Source organism: Rhineura floridana, chromosome 4, assembly GCF_030035675.1.
Source record: "Rhineura floridana isolate rRhiFlo1 chromosome 4, rRhiFlo1.hap2, whole genome shotgun sequence".
Taxonomy (NCBI): Eukaryota; Metazoa; Chordata; class Lepidosauria; order Squamata; family Rhineuridae; genus Rhineura; species Rhineura floridana.
The window spans coordinates 68,687,943-68,709,894 of record NC_084483.1 but is presented as its reverse complement, the minus strand read 5'-3'; the positions used below and the strand labels follow the sequence as shown (position 1 = coordinate 68,709,894).

Sequence of the window (21,952 nt, the reverse complement as noted above, 5' to 3'; positions counted from 1 at the left end):
TGATGTACCTGTATTAATGTAAATATGGTAAGTGCTGTTTATATAGAAGACATATGGTAAGTGGAGTGAAAGAGGAGGGGGGAGTAGATGAGCAGTAGAATGCTGGATGATTGGCTGAGCGTTTGAATGGCTGAGAGTATAAATGGAAGAATGACAGGTGGTGGGGAGGTGGAAGTGAGTTGGTGGATGTGAGAGGAAGAAGGTGTTTGGTGGTGGATGTCAGGAGAGTGTGGAGAAAGAGGGAATTGGAGTTCTAGTTAATAATAAGACAAGTATTACAGGAATAGATGAAACCATATGCTTAGGTACCATTATAAAAGTAATCTTGTTATTTCTGATATTTAATAAATACTATTTTGGTTTACCGAAGGCCTGATCCTTGGCTGGGTTTTTCACAGACCAGAAGGGAGGGCAAGGTAATTACCAAGGCTGAAGGGAAACAGTAACGAATGGTGGCAGCGGTGAAGAGAAGAATAATAACATTACAAGTATCCAGCACAACCCAGAGTTATATGAGTTACCTATATAGATACAAAGGGGGTGGGAACAGCATAAGCACGCAGTCACAAAAGTAACCAGATAGAGAGAGACTCAGGCAAAGTCTCTGGGAATATTGGTTTCAGGACGTGACTGGTGATGCTGCCTAGCAGGGGGATCTAGTGAGATCTGTGCTAGAGCGGAGAGAGAAACCATATAAAGGACAGTCCGGACTGGTGGAGTCTCTGGTGGTGCCTAGTGAAAGGCAGTAGCCACGAGCAGGTAGGAACCTGACAGGGAGAGCCAGGGAAGGGCATCACAGGAAGCAACGTTATTAAGACAGTTTATATAGTTCAGATGGTCACTTTAAATATGCCTACTTTGCAATTTTAGTGAAGTTTCCTATAGGAAATTATTTTCTTTTGTTTCTATTTCTGTGAATATGTGTACAGCAACACTTTGCAAAATCTGCACTAAAAAAACTCCAAACATAATTGTGGAATAATGCCACTGACTATTCTGCAGAATAGTCTCTAGTGGACCTCCGGAGAGTCTCAGTTTGCACAAAATAAAACAGTGGGAGGTGAAATATATTCTAGCAAAATTCTAGGTGTGCTCTATGTTTTTAATTGACCTTGCCCACCTTGCCTTAAATGACAAGGTTTAAACATAGCAGGCTGAAAACATGCATCCTCTTTTTTCCAACAGCTAGAGTCATTGCTGAAGTAGCAACACATTGTAATCAGTCTGATTTTACATCAAACTGCAATTTCAGATTCAACTGTTAATGCTCCCAAAATAGAAATAGAACATAACCTCCAATTTGAAACATAAAAGGCTGTCTTCACCATCATATGACATTTATCACTAAAAGGCTTTGAAATTAATAAAAATAAATTTGACACAGATTTCTAGGATGAAATATGAGAGAAATAAAATTTTCTAGATTAGATTCTCTATAGAAACATTAGTAACACAAGAAAGAAGCAAAGTAAGAAGAACACCAACAAACACACAAAAATATAATTCTCCATCTTTGGAGATGGCAGCTGTTACCAAATTCTTCCAAGCTACACAGGAAGTGGATTGGACTGTGAAAGACCAACCCAAATTGTGTTTGCATTTTGACCAATTTGTAGGGCAGTCCAATATCTCAGAGAGGAGGTCAGGTCTCCTGCTCCCCTGGTGCATTCACTATAGCTGCCCAATTTCCCTGCTTTTATCTGTGGGCTATAGGTACATTCTTAAACCGCAAAGTTTTTTGCCTATTAGTGAATTTATGACTAAGAAATATAAAGAGTAATGCACCTTATGAAACCATACGCTTGTTGACCGAACCTTTAAGTAATCTTGTTATTCCCTGTGTAAATAAATAAATAGCTCTTGGTTTACCAAAACTGATCCTTGGCTGGGTTTTCACAGACCAGAAGGGTGGGCAGGGCATATACCAAGGTTGGGAAAACAGTATCAGTGGTGGCAGCGGTGAAGAGATAGTGTAACATCATCTGGTATCCAAAACAACCCAGGGCTGTAATCTTTATAGGCACAAAGATACAGGGGGATTGTGGCCTGTAAGTGCACCCAGACACAACGTACCAATAAGCCAGGAGGAGACTAAGGCACAGTCTCAAGGCAATATTGTTTACAGGGAGTGTCTGGTGGTGCTGCCTAGCAATGGGATCTTGAGAGATCTGTGCTGGGGCTGGTGAGAGAACTATTAAGAGACCAGGACCCTGAGGTGGGACCGTGACAGGGTGGTGGACCACGGGAGGGGTCCTGACACTACTCTTTTAGGTACTCGGGTCCCAAGCCAAAGTATGCTAGTACTAACACCTTGAACTGGGCCCAACAGCTCACTGGGAGCCAGTGCAGTATTTTCAGGAAAGATGACAAATGGTCCCATCAGGCTACCCCACTTACCAGTCTAGCAGTCATATTGTGTGCTAGCTGCAGCCTCCAAACCATCTGCAAGGGCAGCCCCACATACAGCACATTGCAGAATGGGAAATTAATATGCCCCACTTGCAAAGAACCAATCTTTAATCTTCCGATTGGAGCCAGTGTGGTGTAGTGGTAAAGGTGTTGGACTACGACCTGGGAGACCAGGGTTCGAATCCCCACACAGCCATGAAGCACCCTGGGTGACCTTGGGCCAGTCACTGCCTCTCAGCCTCAGAGGGAGGCAATGGTAAACCCTCTCTGAACATACCACTTACCATGAAAACCCTATTCATAGGGTCGCCATAAGTCGGGATCGACTTGAAGGCAATTTCCATTCCGTTCCATTGTTCCTTGGTAGCCATATCCTACTTGCCTATGGGACAGGGGGCTGTGGTTTGTAGAAAACAGCCTCGGTGAAATTGGAACCTGTGTTGGGCTTACGTAGGCTCACGAGCTGGGAGGTTCCCAAGACTTGTCTGCACCTACTGGCACTGTTTGAGGCAGGAGTCATTCCCAGTCCTATCTGGGGACACCAGGAATTGAACCTGGGACCTTTTGCATGCAAGGCATATGTTGTACCACTGAGCTATATGACCTGTCCCCAAACAACTGCACAGATGTGTTATTATTTTGTAGAAAAAAATAGTTCAAATGCCTCCATCAAAGGAGGGAAGAGTAATATAACAAAAGGGATTGGAGTGACAGTAAAATATATTAATGTTATATCTTTAAAATTAGTTTTAAAAAACCATAAAAAGCCATGGGGGAGAGATTTTGTAAATGAAAGTACTCTGAGTTATAATTTTTCAGAGGCAAAAAAACTTGTTCTTTCTTCCCACTGAGATATACTGTACTTAATTTTACAGCACAATCCTATTAATATCTACTCCAAAGTAAGTCCCACTGACTTCATAGATATAGGACTGTAGCCTACATTTATTAAAAACATAAATGTCAAAACCATCTAAGTTTTTTGCTAGGTATAACTATGTCTTAGACTACAATTCTATACACTTACCTAGGAACAAGCCCATTCAACTCAATGGAGTTACTATAGACATAAAATAATCTGTCTCAAAAGACTGAGTGCTTTCCTATTGAATCTTTCCATTATCAAGAATTTTGATATATAAAAAAACCATCCTTTGCATATGCATGGTGAGGTCCAGCTGGTGATGTTAAAAAGCAATTGTAATGAATACTCACATTTTAAAATGAAAGATTGTATCAGAAATAAAGCCCTGCTGTTTCCATCTTATCATCTGTTGTAAGAAGCAGGTGGATTAAATTGCTTGGTTTTGCCTTTGTCAACAAAGATTAAAGCAATTGTTCATCTTAAAATACTGAACCAGATAAATGAATCATTTCATATGGAGAGAACATGAAAGGCAAATAGTGTTTTGTTCTGTTCATTGTAATATAGTCTAGTTATACTCAATGCTGTCAGGTAGTGGATGCACCCTAAAGCTAAAAATCTTCCCCAGAGAAGTCAGGCTTTTATGAATCATGGGAAGTTTAATTAGAGAGTTTTAATATATATATATATATTGTACTCTGCAACAAGAATGCAACCACTTCTACATATCAGGATGTGTCCCTTGGAACAGGATCCAGTTTTAAATCTTTGAAACACAAGGCTTGGAGAATTTCCAGCAGTGGTCTTCAACTTTTTCAGACCTGGCTGGCCCCCATCTTTAACATTTCTACATGGGATCTCCTTTATCTATGTATATATTTATTTATTTATTTTTACCATAGTAGTTCGATTCCAGCCAAAGGAGGAAGTCAAATCTCCAGTAAAAGGGGTCAAGATCCACTCAGCCTTCCATCCATCCGTGGTCGGTAAAATGAGTACCCGGCATATGCTGGGGGGTAAAGAAAGGCCAGGAACGGAACTGGCAATCCCACCCTATATATATGGTCTGCCTAGTACACGTCACAAGATGTTACCCTAAGAGTCAGAAACTACTCGCACTACAAGTGCGGAGACACCTTCACCTTTTTAGATCTACATATGTATAGCTGTCTGTCTCACTTTCTCCCTCCTTCCTTATCTCTCTCTGTGCTCGCCTAATTTTTCAGCTTTTACTGTTTCCCCTTCTCTTAAACAAAAACACACATATTAACACAATTAAAAGAAAATGGCAGTTGTGTTCCTAGTATGACTCCTCATAGGTTGGCATATGATCTAGATCCTCCTAACTCATCATCTCCACTAATGGAGGCAGTATGCTTCTGAATATAAGTTGCTGGAAACCACAAGAAGGGAGAATGCAATTGTGTTCAGGTCTTGCTTCCGGGCTTCCCATGGGCATCTGGTTACCACTCTGAGAACAAGATTTTGGCCTAGATGGGCCATTGGCCTAACCCAGCAGGCACTTCTTGTGTTCTTATCAACTCAAAATGAATGGCTTGAACTCTAGGGTTGCCAGGTGTCTGGCTTTTGCCCAAAGACTGGTTTCTGGGGGTCCTCTCCTGGTCTCCATGTGATTTACCTTAATCTCTGGCCTCTTAGCTTTCACTTTTTTAAAAAAATTAAGTTTCCAGGTGGTCTGGTTCAAAAGATATAAACCAAAACTTCACCCACTCCCCCTGCTGCAACTTCTGTTACCAACAGCTACTCTAATCCCTGCCCTTTCAGGTTTTTAGCCAATAAGGGTTGTGATTGACAAGATTTGTTGGCCCCTGGCAATATCTAAATCTCATTTCAAGTTCTGAGAACAGTTTCCTTTTCCTGCTTGACTCACATCAACTATTCAGTAAATATATAGCTTTCAGCAGCATTACTTTCTCTGTACAGGATGGGGACTTGCTTCTGAGTAAACATGCATAAGATTGCACTACTACAGAGGATCACAGCAGAATCTTGGTGGGCATATACAGTAAACAATTTTAGTTATAATAAGAGTGTGCATGCAGGTTTTTTTAATTACTTGCAAGAAATGCCATATTATGTATTTTCAAATAATTTTTGAACAGAAGTTTTAAAAAGTGTGCATGCTTCAGTGTTATACTTTTCTAATTAAGGAATCAAATAAGTTTAAATTTTACTGGACTGTTGAAGAGGGCAGTTTATTTGTCTTATTCATAACCTGTTTTGAAAACCTTCCCAATATGGAGCTTTTGTGGTAGTAAAGCTGCAATGCTAATTGCATGTACCTGAGAGTTACCCCATTGAAGTCATTAGGACTTATGTTTGAGTAGACATGGTTAGGATTGTACTGAAAATCAATGGGACATTTGAGTGAACATAGAAAAGGATTGTGTTATAAATCTTTCTCTCTCCCTCCAATACTTTTTAAAAAAGCTGTTAGGCAGGGCTTACTTAGGTATCACTGCTTTTTTTTGGCAGGAAACATTTTTTAAAAAAAATAAAAGTTCTGCAATGGCCCACTGGTGTTGACAATAAACTGTTATATGGGGTGTAGGGTTGCCAGGTTCAGGGCCTGAGACTGATCCTGTATCTTTAGGAGAAGAGAAAGTCAGCCAAGTGAATGTGTTCTTGCAACACTGTAATGGGAAAAACCACAAGTTGGAATTCTCCCGTCCCCCTGCACAACTTTTAAAGATACAGAAGACCTCTTAAAAATATCTTAAAAAGTAATTCCAACAGATGCAGACAGGGATAATGTCTCTACTCAAAAGGCTTGTTGACAGAGGAAGGTCTTCAGTAGATGCCAAAAACATAACAGAGATGGTGTCTAATATTTAAGGGGAGAAAATTCAAAGGGTAGGTGCCACAATGCTATAAGTATGCTTCCTATGTTGTGCAGAACGGACCTCCTGATAAGATGGTATCTGCAGGAGGCCCTCACCTGCAGAGTGTAGTGATCAACTGGGTATTTAAGGGGTAAAACGATCTTTCAGGTATCCTGGTTCCAAGCTGTGTAGGGCTTTGTACACCAAAACTAGAACCTTGAACCTGGCCTGGAAGCTAATGGGCAGCCAGTGCAATTATTTCAATAATAAGGTAACATGTTGGTGATACCCTGCCCCAGTAAGCAATTGCGCCACCACACAGACCACCCCTGTTTTCATGCCCCCTCCCCTGTGATGACATATGTTACTGTATCATTAAGATGAATAGAGGCTTAAGAGAAAGCCTGTCATTTAGTTTCTTCAATTAGAGTAGGTTAAGTTCAGTTGATGCATGTTACACATATGTGGGTGTTTTCTTCTTAATAAAATAACTGTTCTAAATTACTACATTGAACCTGGAACTTCAGGTTAAAGATAACACATGGTACCAGGTGCGAGGTACATTATGAAGGCACTATGGAGTATTTGAAGGCTCTGCATCCTTTATCTCTCTCACATGAGGCAGCTGAGGAATGGAAGAGAAGTTTGAGTACAGCAAGGAAGGAGGCACACTGAGAGGAAAATGGCAGTATTAAACAACAGCAAGGGTTTAAGTAAAGCATGGATTGGGTAACACTGAGAGGAAAATGGCAGTTTTAAACAGTGGTAGAGATCTGAGTAAAGCAGGGATGAAGGAACACTGAGAGGAACAGGGTGGTTTTAAAGAATTGCAGAGGTTTGAGTAGGGCAAGCAGGGGTAGACACAGAGGAAAAACAAGGTTTGAGTACAGTAAAAAGGGAATTGTAAAAGGCTCTGTTGTGTTAGCTTCTGTGTTGCTTTGCTGTTGTTTTAAAAATGAAATACTCTATTTTCCTCTCTTCTCAATCTATTCAAACCTCTACCAGTGTCCCCCTACCAATGTCCCTCCCTTCTTGCTCCTATGTCATGGCCACTGCTATTGTGCCACCTGCCTTCTCTTTTGCTCTCCTACCCCACCCTGACTTCATGCAAATCCAGGATTGTGATGCAGCAGTACAGATCCTCCAATGGGGCTACATGATGACACGGTTACATTTTTATTATATGTAAGAAAAATCTCAGGTGAACGTGTGTGAAAAGTATTGTATTAGACTGGTCATTTAGAACTTAAAGGGTGGGGTGAAATCTTTGGAAGCAAATGTTAAATTCAGAAGAAAATAAATTCCCATTAAAATAATGTTTCAGTTGAAGCCAATGAGGTTGTTGTCATTTGTAAACCACTTTCCATATTTGCAAATTTCAGGAAACAAAATTAAAGCAATATGAGTGTTGTAATTTAGGATAGTAAACCTTGATCACATTGCACTGAAGACTAGATAAGCTTTGGGTTTAGAAAATGAGAACGATGAAGCAAAGTATCAGAATATTTACTTTCAGACTGAAGGATATTTTGTGTGTGGGGGGGAAACAATGGTGATCAGTATGGCAATAACTCAATTGTAGAGTTCAGTGTATAACTTAGAGATCCCACCCTTCCTCCAATGGACTCAGAGCAGTTTTCTCTAACATCACAGTGGCTTAATGGCTGAGAGTGTGTGAGCAGCCCAAGGTCACCAAGTGAGTTTTAATGCTGACATAGGAACATGGGAAGCTGGCTTATACCACGTCCATCTAGTTCAGTATTATCTACACGGACTGGCAGTGGCTTTCCAGGATTTCACCAGGGGACATTTATTGCTCTACCTGGAGATACCGGAATTGAATCTGGGGCCTTCTACATGCCAAGCGCATGCTCTGCTACTGAGCTAGAGCCCTTCCCCAGAATTGCTGGGCTCCAAGCCTAATATAATATTCACTACACCACACTCTCTGACAAGAATTCCAAATTATGTGTCAGTATTAGAAGTCCTAGTGTATTGCAAATGATACTTTTTTTTTAAAGGTTCAGCAGCAAAAATATTTGCTCTCGGTTTCTATTTACCCCGATACTCCTCCAGACATACTGTGTTTCTCATTTGAATAGTATGTCCGAACAAATGATCAGGTTACACCTGTTTAGGTTACACTGCCTAGGAAACCATCGGACTCCATTTTCAAGGCTTGGAGCTGTATAACTCCCTTTCTGGGAAAGCAAATCATTAATTTTTAATGGTACCAGAAACCTGCTGTGTTTTCTGACAGCCATCTGCTGCTCTACAGGTAAGTCTGTTTTCTACTTATGATAAAGTACATGTATATATGTGTTCTTTTTAAATAGGATGTCAGGGTAACAACTTTTAAAATCTAAGTGCATCAGCAGCAACAAAAAACAGCCTTTCATGTGTTTTGCCCCAAAATGTACAAATGCTCATAAAATACAAGTCTAGGGGAAAAGGCTGGCTGTGGAAATGGGGGAATGCTATGCCATAGTTAGTTCTAAGAACTGGCCTTCTATAAGGTTGGTTGTGTAGAACTTGAATTTAGGATTCCTCCCTTCCTCCGTGGCTTATTAAAACATTTTTCAGTGATGGCTGTTAAAAATGTTGTCGCTTATGTCAGGATGACTGCTTGTTCATCCATCATGTTGGGGACCCTGTTATATCTCACAGCATTTATTTCCAATCCAGAAAACCAGAAAATGTGATGAGAAATAGGGATGAATTAGTAGATGCGGCAGAGAAGGTGCATGTGCAGTACATTTACTTTGTGGAATTGTATAAGTAGATAAAATGAGAGTTAAAGAGGCTAATAACGTATTGCAGGAGTAAGGCTGCTAAATAGAATATGGCCTTGGTCTTTACCTGGTGTGGATCACTTGGAGTTACAGCCCACTACTGCCTTGCCAACAATGTCGCCTAGGGTGGGTCTCTCTCTCTCTCACACACACACACCAGGGCACTGTGCCAATCTTTTGCAGGGAGAATGAGAGGGAAGTGAAAGAGAAAAGGAAAGAAAAAGTAAGGCAACAGCAGGACAGATCTAGAAAGAAAAGAAGAGGTGGTAACAGACGGTTGTATCCAACACAGTGCTACATGCATGTTCCATCAGCAGAAGGATTTATGCTTGCGCAAGGATTTATGCTTGCGCAATGGAACATTCTCCCTCCTTCCTCCCCCCCCCCTCAGATCTGTTCTAGGGGTTCTCCCAATCCTCTGGAGAAGATTTGGGCAGAGCACAGGGGTGTGCTGGGGAAGGAGAGGGGGAAACTCCCACTGTGCAAGCAGAAATCCTTGCGCTGATGGAATGTTTTAGTTGAATGCTGCCCATGATATGTAAGAACCAGCCTTTGCCTACAGGGTACCCACAATATTGTTTTGGTAGTGCAACTCCTACCAGCCCTAACCAGCACTGGAACTTGCAGTACCAAAACAACTGGGGGGCACCATGTTGGTGTAGGCAGTCAAAGATGAAGAGTTCGAAATGGTCCCCTGTTGGAGGCTGGTGTAAAATGGGGGGTTCCCGGGCTATGGAAAGGTTGGAGGCTATTATTGATTCAGGGTAGAGCTTTTGTGCCTTTGGTAGTGATTTCCGTGGGAGCATTGTAGAAGGTCCAGCTTTTCCTGCCAATACTGCATTATGGCAGGAGAACTTGCATTTGCTGGAATTCTCCTTATGATGAACCTACTAAAGACACAGCAAGCCTTTGCATGGGTATAGTTTCCTGGGACTTCGCAAATGGATAATTAAAGACCATTAGAAAATCTATGGGCAATTACTGCCTGACAAAACATTGCACTGAACAGCTTATTAAATGGTGCTTGTATCTTCTCATATGGAAGCGTTAAGTATTAGTTGGATGGAACATCACCACTGATAATTACAAAAACAGTGCTGGGAATGGTTTAGGCAACAACACATATGAACGTGTTTGGGGTTTACATTCTATGAAACATCCACTATTATAGGTATATGACACTCTTGGGGGGTGGGTAGGGCAGAGAGGTAGAGGCAGAAAAGGGTTGATGCTTGCTGGTTTATAGGGGAAAACATCTGTCATTTTAAAATTTTAGGGGAAGAAAACTAATAAGCAGAATTCTGTCATATTACCTGATATAATCAGTGGCTTTGTTTGTACAAGAGCTCACAGGATTGGTCAGTTTGTTCTTGGTGCCCCTGGACATTATACCAGCTTGGTGTAGTGGTTGGACTAGGACCTGCAGCCAGTCACAGCCTCTCAGCTTAACCTACCTCACAGGGTTGTTGTGAGGGTAAAATGGAGAGGGAGGAGAACCATCACCTTGAGCTCCTTGGAGGAAATGTGGGATATGAATGTAACAATAAATAATAATAAACTTTTCACACTATGCTAGACTAGTACAGCCGCAGCAGGCACTCCCTTGCTTGCAATGTGGCTGTGCTGAGGAAGAAAAAGACCCATGGTGTGTGTTCTGATCTGATGCACTCCTCTGGAATGCGACCAGTGCTACATCCTGTGTTGCAAGTACCTATGGCAAACATGATTGCCTGCATAATGTAAGGCAGCCTGCAGAACCCCCATCAAATGGCATGTCTGCTTACACTGTTTCATTTGATGGCCGCGGCAGCTCTTGAGGAACATTCAGTCATTAATTCCATGCCATCCATCAATATTTGCCAATTTCCCCCATATATAAAATGTTATAGACAGAATTGTTTTTGATTCACAGTTCCAGAAATGTAAGTAATCAATGGCTACTAGCTGCGATGGCCATATTCTACTTTCACTGTCGGAGGCAGTATGTCTCTGAATGCCAATTGCTCCGAATTGCAGGCAGGGAGAGTTCTGTTGCACTCAGGCTTTGCTTGCCGCTTCTCATGGGCATCTGGTTGGCCACGATGAGGACAGAGTGCTGGATAAGCGACCTTGAGCCATTATGGGGAAATATTGCCTTCTTTAAGAAGGAATGGTTCAAGGTAGCTCTATGAATGCATGCATACTGGCACTTTATTCACAAGATCACATGAACAACATCAAGCAGTTATTTTATTATTTTATTTTAAAGCATTCCCAAACAGCTTAATATTAAAAAAACCCGCTAAGGTTGACTGAGTAATAGACAACAGGGGAGACTTGGTTGAAACTGAGTGCTGTGTAGAAATCTGTCCTCCAATTTCTCAAAAGGTTTCTGTGAAAGAGGCTTCTGTTTTTCTGCTGCAAGGGCACTTGTGTTATGTAGAATTTTGGTGGGTTTGAGGCTTTTGAGCTTGCTTTATAGTTGCAAGGTGGCCAAGGGTAATGGCATGTATTTTTCTCCAGTAAGCATTTTGCCAGCACTCTGTGGCATCTGCCTGTGCATCCTTGAAAAGTCCTATAGGAGGAGCCATATCATACTGTCTTCCCCTGGGCTTTAGTTGATGCACAGGTCTCTGGGAAGGCTGCAGAGTACAGACCATTAGTGAGATGATTTCAAGAATGAAAGGAAGGCACTCACAAACACACCTTGGCCACCTCAAAAATAAAGTGCAACAAAAATCCTGCACTCTACCCATGATAATTTCACCAACATTTTCAACTGCAATTTTCTCATTAATTAATGGAGAATGTTGGTCACTCGTCTCTCAGCCTGGCCTACTCCACAAAGTTGTTGTGAGAATAAAAAGAGTGGGGGGAGAAGAACCATGTATGTTGACCTGAGCACTCTGGAGGACAGGCATGATAAAAATGTAATAAATAAACCAATAATAAATAAATGACCTTCTACATTAAAGCATGTAAGGAGGTGATGCAGTCTATATTGCCTTCCATGAATAGGCTACTGTGGGTTGAAGCGTATAGTTTATTAAAGAGTCACAAACCTTGCAATCAGTTGAAAGGAGTCCTGCATTTACCTGCTTCCTGACCATTCCCCTGCTGCCACTGCTGCTTCATTTGAGGAAATCTTTTTTTCAAAAGTTTTTTTTTAAAATGTATTCATAGGTGTATTTCAGTGTATTATAGAGGAGGCTCTGTGGCCCTCCAGATGTTGCTGAACGCCCATGATCCCTGACCACTGTTGGCCATGCTCGCTGCTCCAAGAGGTCTTCTGTATCTTTAAAAGTTGTGGAGGGAGAAGGGAGAATTTCACTTTGTGGTTTTTCCCATTACAATGTTGCATGAAAACCTGCACTTGGCTGAATTTTCTCTTCTCTTAATGATACAGAATCATTCTCAGGCCCTGAGCCTGGCAACCCTGTAATGAGTGATATTCAACTAAGTTCTACTCAGAGCAGACCCATGTAAATTAATGAACCTTTAGTTGTGTCAATTCACCACTTCAGTGGGTTTACTCTGAGTAGGACTAGCATGGCATACCACCCAATATGTCTTTAAGTAACAATAGGAAGGAACACCTTTTTAAAGTGACCTCTCAACACTAAATCAGTTTAGAACCTTTCTCATATTTATTTATTCATTAAATTTATATTTAATGGGTGACATTATTATTATTATCCTTTTTCCTTTCTGCCCAATTATGAAGCCACCACTATTTTTATTTGATTTATATCCCGCCCTTCGTCCTAGCAGAAGCCCAGGGCAGCAAACAAAAGCACTAAAAACATTAAAACATCATAAAAACAAACTTTAAAACGCATTAAAACAAAACATCTTCAAAATGTTACTTAAAAAAAGCTTTCAAAACATCTAAGATTAAAAACATTAAAAAAAAAGGTTTAAGAACATCTTAAAAAGCAATTCCAACACAGACACAGACTGGGATAGGTCTTAACTTAAAAGGCTTGTTGAAAGAGGAAAGTCTTCAATAGGCGCCGAAAAGGTAACAGAGATGGCATCTGTCTAGTATTTAAGGGGAGGGAATTCCACAGGGTTAGGTGCCACCACACTAAAGGTCCATTTCCTATGTTGTGCAGAACGGACCTCCTGGTAAGATGGTATCTGCAGGAGGCCCTCACCTGCAGAGCGCAGTGATCAGCTGGGTATATAAGGGATAAGACAGTCTTTCAGGTATCTTGGTCCCAAGCTGTATAGGGCTTTGTACACCAAAACTAGAACCTTGAACTTGGCCCGGTAGCAAATGGGCAGCCAGTGCAATTCTTTCAGCAGCGGGCTGCATGTTGGCAATACCCTGCCCCAGTGAGCAGTCTCACTGCCGCATTTTGCACCAGCTGCAACTTCCGGACCAACCTCAAGGGCAGCCCCACATAGGTCATTACAGTAATCCAGCCTGGAAGTTACCAGTGTGTGGACCACAGTGGTCAGGCAATCCCGTTCAAAAACGCCCACAGCTGTCTTACCAGCCAAAGCTGGTAAAAGGCACTCTTACCCACTGATGTCACCTGAGCCTCTAGTGACAAAGATGGATCCAGGAGCACCCCCAGACTACAAACCTGCTCTTTGAGAGGAAATACAACCCCATCCAAAGCAGGCAACTGACCAGTTATCCAAACTTCGGACCCACCAACCCACAGTGCCTCCATCTTGCTAGGATTCAAACTCAGTTTATTGGCCCTCATCCAGCCCACCACTGAGTCCAGGCAACGGTCCAGGGTTTGTACGGCCTGTCCCTATTCAGATGTTACAGAGAAATAGAGCTGGGTATCCCCAGCATACTGCTGACACCTTGCCCCAAATCTCCTGATGACCACTCCCAAGGGCTTCATATAAATGTTAAACAGCATGGGGGACAAGATGGTACCCTGAGGCACCCCACAGCACAACTGCCAAGGGGCCAAAAGACAGTTACCCAATGCTATTCTCTGAGAATGACCTTGGAGATAGGATCGGAACCACTGTAAAACAGTGCCTCCAATACCCATCTCACCAAGTCGGCCCAAAAGGATACCATGGTCAATGGTATCAAAAGCCGCTGAGAGGCCAAATGAGAATAACAGGGGTCGGACTTGTGACGCCCTTCCCTGGCTCTCCCTGTCAGGTTCCTACCTGCTCGTGGTTACTGCCTGTCACTATGCACCACCAGGGACTCCACCAGTCCAGACTGTCCTTTTTTATGGTTTCTCTCCCCGCTCTAGCATAGACCTCACCAGATCCCCCTGCTAGGCAGCACCACCAGTCACGTCCTATAACCCGTATTCCCAGAGACTCTGCCTGAGTCTCTCTATCAGGTTACCTCTGTGACTGCGTGCTTAAGCTGTCCCAATCCCTTTGATCTATATGGAATGCATATAATTCTGGGTTGCTCTGGATACTTGTGGTGTTATTCTTCCCTTCCCCGCTGCCACCATTTGTCACTCTTCAGCCTTGGTATTTACCTTACCCTCCCTTCTGGTCTGTGAAACCCCAGCCAAGGATCAGGCCTTTGGTAAACTAAATACAGTATTTATTAAATAACAAAGATAACAAGATTACTTTATAAAGGCACATAAGCATATGGTTTCTTCTATTGCTATGATACTTGACTTATCATAAACTAGAACTCCCACTCTCTCTTTCTCCACACTCTCCTGACATCCACCTCTCAAACAACTCTCACAAACCCACCAAAACAACCCTCTCACGTTCTCCCAGATTTAACTGTCATCCTTCCATTTATACTCTCCGCCATTCTCAACACTCAGCCAATCATCCAGCAGTCTACTGCCCATTCACTCCCCCCTCCTCTTTCATTCCACTTACCATGTATCTCCTATACAAACAGCACTTACCATATATACACTAATACAGGAACATCACAGCACTCCCCTTGTCCTTCTCCCTATAGAGGTCATCCATCAGGGTGACCAAGGCTGATTCAGTCCCATAACCAGGCCTGAACCCAGACTGGGATGGGTCAAGATAATCTGTTTCATCCAAGAGTACTTGCAATTGCTGTGCCACAACCCTCTCAATCACTTTCCCTAAAAAGTGGGTATTTGCGACTGGTTGGTAGTTGTCACAAACCAATGGGTCCAGGGTGGGCTTTTTCAGGAGCGGTCAGATCACTGCCTCTTTCAGGGCGGCTGGAACCACTCCCTCCCACAAGGATGCATTGACCACACCCTGGATCCACTCGGTCACACACCCCCTCGGCAAGCTTTAATAAGCCAAGAAGGGCAAGGGTTGAGAGAACATGTTGCTGGCCGCATCATCACAAGCACCTTGTCTACATCATCAGGCCGCATCAACTGAAACCGTTCCCAAGAAGTTGCAGCAAATGTTGCACTGGACACCTCATTGGGGACTACAGTAGATGTGGATGGGGCATCAAGACTGCTACGGAGGAAAGCAACTTTACCCTCAAAGTGCCTTGCAAACATTTCACATTGGTCCTCCGAAGGGTCTAAAACTCCATTTCCTGGAGTTGATGTCAACAGACAGAAAAATATATGTATCCTTGAATCTGTATCTCAAATGGGTTGTTATATGCCAAGGGCAGACAATGTGGTACCCTCCAGGTGTTGCTGGCCCACATTTCCTATCATCCCTTATTATACTCCCAGGCATTTTAAAGTGTATTTTAAATTGTATTTATAGTGTATTTTATCAGTATTTTCATTATTGTTGTATTTTGACGTTGTTGGTTCTTTGTTATTGTTTGTTTTGATCTTTGATTTTGTTATACTTATTGTATTTATATATTGTGCTTGTTTTATCTTTTATGTACACCGCCCAGAGAGCCTTTTTGGCTTAGGGCGGTATATAAATTAAATAAAATAAATAAATAAAATAAATCCCTGACCACTGGCAACCCCTGGCTGGGGCTAAAGGGACTTGTAGTCCAGCAACATCTGGGGGGCACAACTTTGGTTGCCCATTATAAGCAAGTCTTAAAGCCTTAATCCTATGAATTAATGTTACATATGAACAAAAGTGCAAAGCATTGGTCTCCATTATATTCCAGCTGTGCAATACTGTATTGGTGTAGAAGTTCAGATTCACTGCACCTACAAGGATACCCAGCATTAGCTTTGGTGCAGTAGTGGGCAAAGGGTTAAGAAAACGTAGGACAGAGAAAATTCTTTAACTGATCCTTCCAGGTGGTCATCTATAGGATGAAAACTGATGTCATCCAAACCGTGGCTTCCCTTAGAATAATGAATCTGATTTCCTTGGCAGAAGGGTAGAACTGAACTGGGATGCAGTTAGTTTTTGTCTGGTGTAAACAGTAGCATGAATATACACTCCACAAACAAAATGCACTGAATTTTCTTATGGAGATGTAGTTTGGAATTATTGGCAGGGTTAAGACACCTCCATGCACAAGTTGAAGACACTTCCATGCATGCTGGGGTCAGTAGTATCTCCTCCAGCCTCATCACATACTGCTCTAAATGTTCCTCAGTCTTTATGATTGTAGCTTTTGGGGAGCTGTAATGGAGAGGAAGGAGAGGCAAGCTGAAAACCATGGAGTGCAAATGGTGTTCTGTGCCTGTCTGAATCTTGGCCAATTTCTCTAAGGCTGCAGGAGAGCATCACCTGCACAGTACTTGTTTTTCAAAATGTATCCATAGTTTGGAGAGCATCTAAAAGATAATTAAAGATCAACTTAATAACTAGAAGAGAAATGGTTCCTTAACTTAATTAAGTTCTTTGGCTCTGCTTGGCTGGCTATATATCCAGTCTCCATTTATGCTTTACGCTTAATTGTGTAAATAAGATTTAGAAAGCTTTCACTCCATTGATGCAAGGGCTTTATACACCCCATCACAATGATACCTCTCCTTGTGTCTGATTTCCCTCTTTATTATCTGTAGAAATATGTTGTGGATAAGGGTTCCATAGCACATGACCGGACAGGAGGTTGTAGCAGAACAGTTGCTGAACTGGCATTTTATTGTGATCCAATGAGAGAAAGCATTACAGATTAAGGATCAAGTTCTATCTAGTGAGAAAACAGTGCCACCTACCAGCAGAAACATTGAAATGAAGGTACTGTGCAGGCTTTACAGGAGATGTGGTGGCTTTCCAATGTTGCTTGACTACAAGTCCCATAATGCCTGACCATTGGCCACAGTGCCTGGGGCTGATGGGAGCTGAAGTCCAACAACATCCGGAGGAAGGTAAGTTCCATATCCCACTAACTCTAGTGGGACTTACTTCTAGTAAGCTTTGCATAGGGCTGTAGCCTCAGAAAACAACTGTGAGTGCAATCCAGTGCCAGTACAATCCCTTTCCAGAGCGTAGAATTCATGAATATTTTCATTTTAAAGTCTTAATATTTTAAAAACAAATAATATTGTATAATATTTGGATATTTTAATCTGTACTTATATAAGAGTAAGTACTTCAGGACATTTAAGGCTTAAGTAGTCCAATATATGGGTGCCCATAGGGGGCATGGAAAGGGAGCTATTGCCCCCTCCCCCAATTATCAGCTTTCTTTCTTTTCTTTTTTTAAAAAAGAGGAAGTACATTTCTAGCATTTGTAGAACTTGAGATATGACACAAGATGTACAGGCACTCTTCTTCTTCTGAGAAAATAGACTGCTCCGCCCTTTCAGTGTTTGCCCTTCCCCTCCCCCCCGAAAAGTCCCTTTGGACACCCATGCTCCAGTAAGTATGAATTCATATTGAACTATATTTCACACTCTCAAATCTGTTCCAGCGCTGAGCATTTTCATCCTTCGTATCATATGATTCCCCACAGCCAAGGAACTGGCTTTTGCTGCTGCAGTACAGACGACAGTGCAGTGTTAAAGCCTCCCTCTAGCAACTGCGGCTGAACAGTTCTGCTGTGCCCTGCTGGCCTTTGACATTAAGGACTGGCTCAGGAGTCAATGAATAGCTTTTCATATATCACATTAGAGATGAGAAGGCCCAGAAAACCCCCAGAAACATTCAGAAAAAAACATTTCCCCCATGTTTCTGTTTTCTTTTTTCCCCAGGCCTTCACATCTCTATACCTAAGAGGCCATCTCAGCCCATGTTCTCTACTTTTCCCCCACCTTAAAAAAGGTCCCTACAAGGCAATGCAATGGATGGGAAAGCATTGCCATAGCAGCTTCAGTGAGAGATTCTAGTCCAATATTCTAGGTGTTGTATCAGTGCAATGATTTCTTCCTTCATGCTGATGCTAGGAGCTGTAGGCTGGACCCTGTGAGCCATTGCACCGCCCATAGTTTTGGAATTCTGATAATAGTATGGAAAGGAGTTCTTGCTTCTATTCTGCAGCCCCACTTTGCACCCATTTTCACTTTCACCCCCATAGCCATGCCTCTCCCTCCTTTTCGGCAAGACCTCCTTGAAAACAGATCATTCTCATGGTAACCTCCTCCACCTTCTTCTTCCCACATGTTGCAACTACTAAGCAACCTTTTTCTTTTCTGCCCAATTATGAAGCCACCACTATTTTTCCGCCCCTTTTGTATTCATGTCCATCTTCACCCCAATTCCCATGCCTCCTCCTATTTTTTTGCAACCCCACTTTGACCCCCATTATCACCATCACTCTTTTCTTTCCTCCCCCTTCCCTTCCCCAACTCCGCCTTGCACACAGGACACCCCTATTTCCATGCCTCCTCCAAAATTCTATTCTACAGACCCCTTTGTGTACACACACACACACCCATTTCAAACAACAGGAGAGATTTGAGTAAAGTTTCAACCTATGATCTGAAGGCGCATAAGGCTAGCTACTTGCTGAAGCTAAGCAGGGTCAGGTGTGGTCAGTCAGTGCCTGGATGGGAGACTGGCTGGGAATCATATGTAAGCCGCCTTGGGTTTCATGAAAAGAAAGGTGGGGTATAAATGTAATAAATAAATAAATAAATAAATAAATAAAATAAAGTTGGGTGGAGGAACACTGAGGGGAAACGTGTTGGTTTTAAGCATCAGGAGAGGTTTGCGTAAAGCAAGGATGGAGAAACATGAGAGAGGGGAGGTGTTGGTTTTAAACAACAGGAAGGATTTGAATACAGCAAGAAAGGAGTTGGAAAAGACTCTGTTGTAGCTGTGTTAGCTCTTTGGTGTTATCTTCTGAGTTGTACCTATGACAGCTGGTATAGCACAGTGGGGAGGAGAGCCTGGCTGGGAGTCCAGAGTCTGTGGGTTCAAATCCCTGCTTGTGTCTCCTGGGTGTAAAGGGCCAGCTAAAGATCACCCCCACAGTGAGTGGCTCAGGGGTTATGGGCCCTGCCACCTGTGGGCAAACTGCATAGTCCCAAGGAGCCCAGTTGACCCCCAGCTGGGAGTTAAGGACAAGGAAGGGGCTAGCTTGTGTAGCTGTGGCAAGCTGAGCAGGCTCTCGCCAGCTGGGGAGGACTAGCCTCAGAGGGAGGCAATGGTAAACCCCCTCTGAATACTGCTTACCATTAAAACCCTGTTCATAGGGTAGCCATAAGTCAGGATTGACTTGAAGGCAGTCCATTTCCATTTTCCTGAGTTGTACCTATCTCCTCCACTATTTTTCCTGGTTAAAGCTTTTTTAAAAACACCAGCCTTCAGTGTTCCTTCCTTTCCAATCTTTTGAGACCTATCCTGTTGTTTTAAACAGCCACTTTCCCCCTCTCACTGCCCTCTCTGCTTCACCTGGGTGGGGGAGGATCTCAGTATTGTTAAGAGTACGCACAGAATAGTTCATAGGTCACATTCCCAGTTTGCTCTTTTCCCTCCATGTTTCCATGGAGGCCTGCCCTTCCACCGCAATGACATTCTTCGGCAAAGATAGGAGATATGTCTAGGAATACTCCTTTGTGCCTAAATTTCAAGACACCGATATGAGCAAATGGGAGTTAAGAAGTTTTATTATTTCCAAATGGAAATGTATGAAAGGAACTCAAATCCAGCACTCAGTCACCATGGACAACCCAATTATATTCCCCAATTATTGGGGACAACTTCTGGTCATTCTCCTCGTTGGCTATTGAGAAAATAGGGAAAAGAGACACAGAAAGAAGCTGTATAAGGACCCAGGAAGCATGGATGGCGGATTGCTATGCACCTATCTCATCAGTCGCCTTTCCAAAACAGGATTTGAAATTGCTTTCCTCTTCTTGTTTTACAATCATCAATTTATGACCTAACCTATAATGTAATTCAGTCTGCATGTCCTATACTTTGTGCAAAAAAGTGGGGGTATTTTCATATTGTGTATGTTTTCTTATAGGTCCTTACCCTTTCTGAAACGGAAGCAATGAGCTGGGGATTCCTCCGTGATGTCCTGAGTGGAGTGAATAAATATTCAACTGGGATTGGCAGAATTTGGCTAGCTATTGTGTTTATATTCCGCCTGCTTGTCTATGTTGTAGCTGCAGAACATGTCTGGAAAGATGAACAGAAGGAGTTTGAGTGTAACATTAGGCAACCTGGCTGTGAAAATGTCTGTTTTGATCACTTTTTCCCAGTTTCCCAGGTGAGGCTTTGGGCCTTACAATTGATTATGGTCTCTACCCCATCACTTCTTGTTGTTCTCCATGTTGCTTATCGAGAAAATAGGGAAAAGAGACACAGAAAGAAGCTGTATAAGGACCCAGGAAGCATGGATGGTGGATTGCTATGCACCTACCTCATCAGTCTCCTTTCCAAAACAGGATTTGAAATTGCTTTCCTCTTCCTGTTTTACAAGCTGTACGGTGGATTCAACGTGCCCCGTCTTGTGAAATGTGACATGAGTCCATGTCCCAACACTGTTGATTGCTACATCTCTAAGCCCACTGAGAAGAAAGTCTTCTTGTACATTGTAGTGGTGACGTCCTCCTTGTGCATAGTCTTAAATGTAATTGAACTCACCTATTTGGTTTTCAAATACTCCATCAAATGTTGTTTCAAGAGTTACATCAAGAAAGTTCAAGACACACAAGAACACACAAAGCTGGATTCTGTGGATCACAATGAAACAACCTTATTTCATGGCAATGATGCAGTCACCACCTTCAGAACCCAAGATGACGAAAGAAACCTGCCCACCAGCCAACATCAAGAATAAAAGCACACAACGTCAAATAAAATGCATTTTAATGACTTTAGGACTGATTGAGGATTTTAATCAGCAGGCTGTGTTTTCCACAATCCAAATTATTTAGGTTTACCCAGTTTAAGATACAAAACCTGACATTTCCCCTAAGTTGATGTATAAATATTGATATTTATGATAAAGAATACTGAAAAGAACAGTAAATTCAAGAGTCACTTTGAATGTTTTGACACAACCATTCATTTAAAAAAGAGTTTACTGGGTGAGCAGAATAACAGGGCTTCCCCTTCTTCTCCCTTGTGTCCCCCAAATCTTCTCTGGAGGGTTTCCCAAATATCTGGAACAGATTTTTGTTTTGGAGGAGTGCAGTGGCAAAAGCCTCATTGTATAAGCAGATAACTGTTCTGCTCATGCATGTGCATAAGATTCAACCCACTGTCTTAAAAACTTTTCAAACCCAAAAGAGAAGACACTAGCCCATTAAGATGATCCTGCCATTGGCTGGTTATAGCAATTGAAAACTAACTGTCCAGTGGCTGCTTACCAGCCTCTGTAATGTGTAGAGACTAGGTTATGATTCTAAGGTCTATCCCTGTGCTCACACACAGCATGGCAAACAGACAAAGGGTCAGCTTTTCCACTCCCACTATTGTGTTCATGAGTGCAGCTCTTCTGCATTATCCAACAGAAATCACTGGGAATCATCCAGTCTTATAACTAAATATAATCCATCATACTGACGACAACAACAACAGTTTATAATAGAATACTTAGGAGTACAGAGGAAATGGAAATCCTTAACCAGTTTTTGGAGTATGAGCTTGATGTGGACTAAGAAATGAAAATTTAACCCAGAGAAGACAGATGTCCTCTTGATCAGTAGGAAATCAGATGAGAATAGGTGTTTAGCCTGTTCTAGATGGGAAAGAACTCCCTCTATAAGATCAGGTGTACTGTCTGGGAGTGTTCATGGATTGAGTTTTGCTCCGGAATGGCCAGGTTGCAGCTGCAG

At 42.3% G+C, this 21,952-nt stretch overlaps 1 protein-coding gene across 2 annotated transcripts; it reads left to right on the top strand.

Moving 5' to 3' along the window:
• Positions 1-5,220: 5,220 nt before the first annotated feature.
• On the top strand, positions 5,221-21,413 carry GJB7 (gap junction protein beta 7). 2 transcript variants are annotated; one of them, XM_061626260.1, is made up of 2 exons: positions 5,221-5,287; positions 20,134-21,413. In XM_061626260.1, exon 2 carries the CDS (start codon positions 20,161-20,163, stop codon positions 20,950-20,952), a length of 792 nt encoding a protein of 263 aa, XP_061482244.1. In that variant the 5' UTR covers positions 5,221-5,287; positions 20,134-20,160; the 3' UTR covers positions 20,953-21,413. The 2 variants fall into 2 exon arrangements, with proteins under 2 accessions (XP_061482244.1, XP_061482245.1); XM_061626261.1 differs by lacking the exon at positions 5,221-5,287 and adding an exon at positions 8,352-8,395.
• Positions 21,414-21,952: the final 539 nt, after the last annotated feature.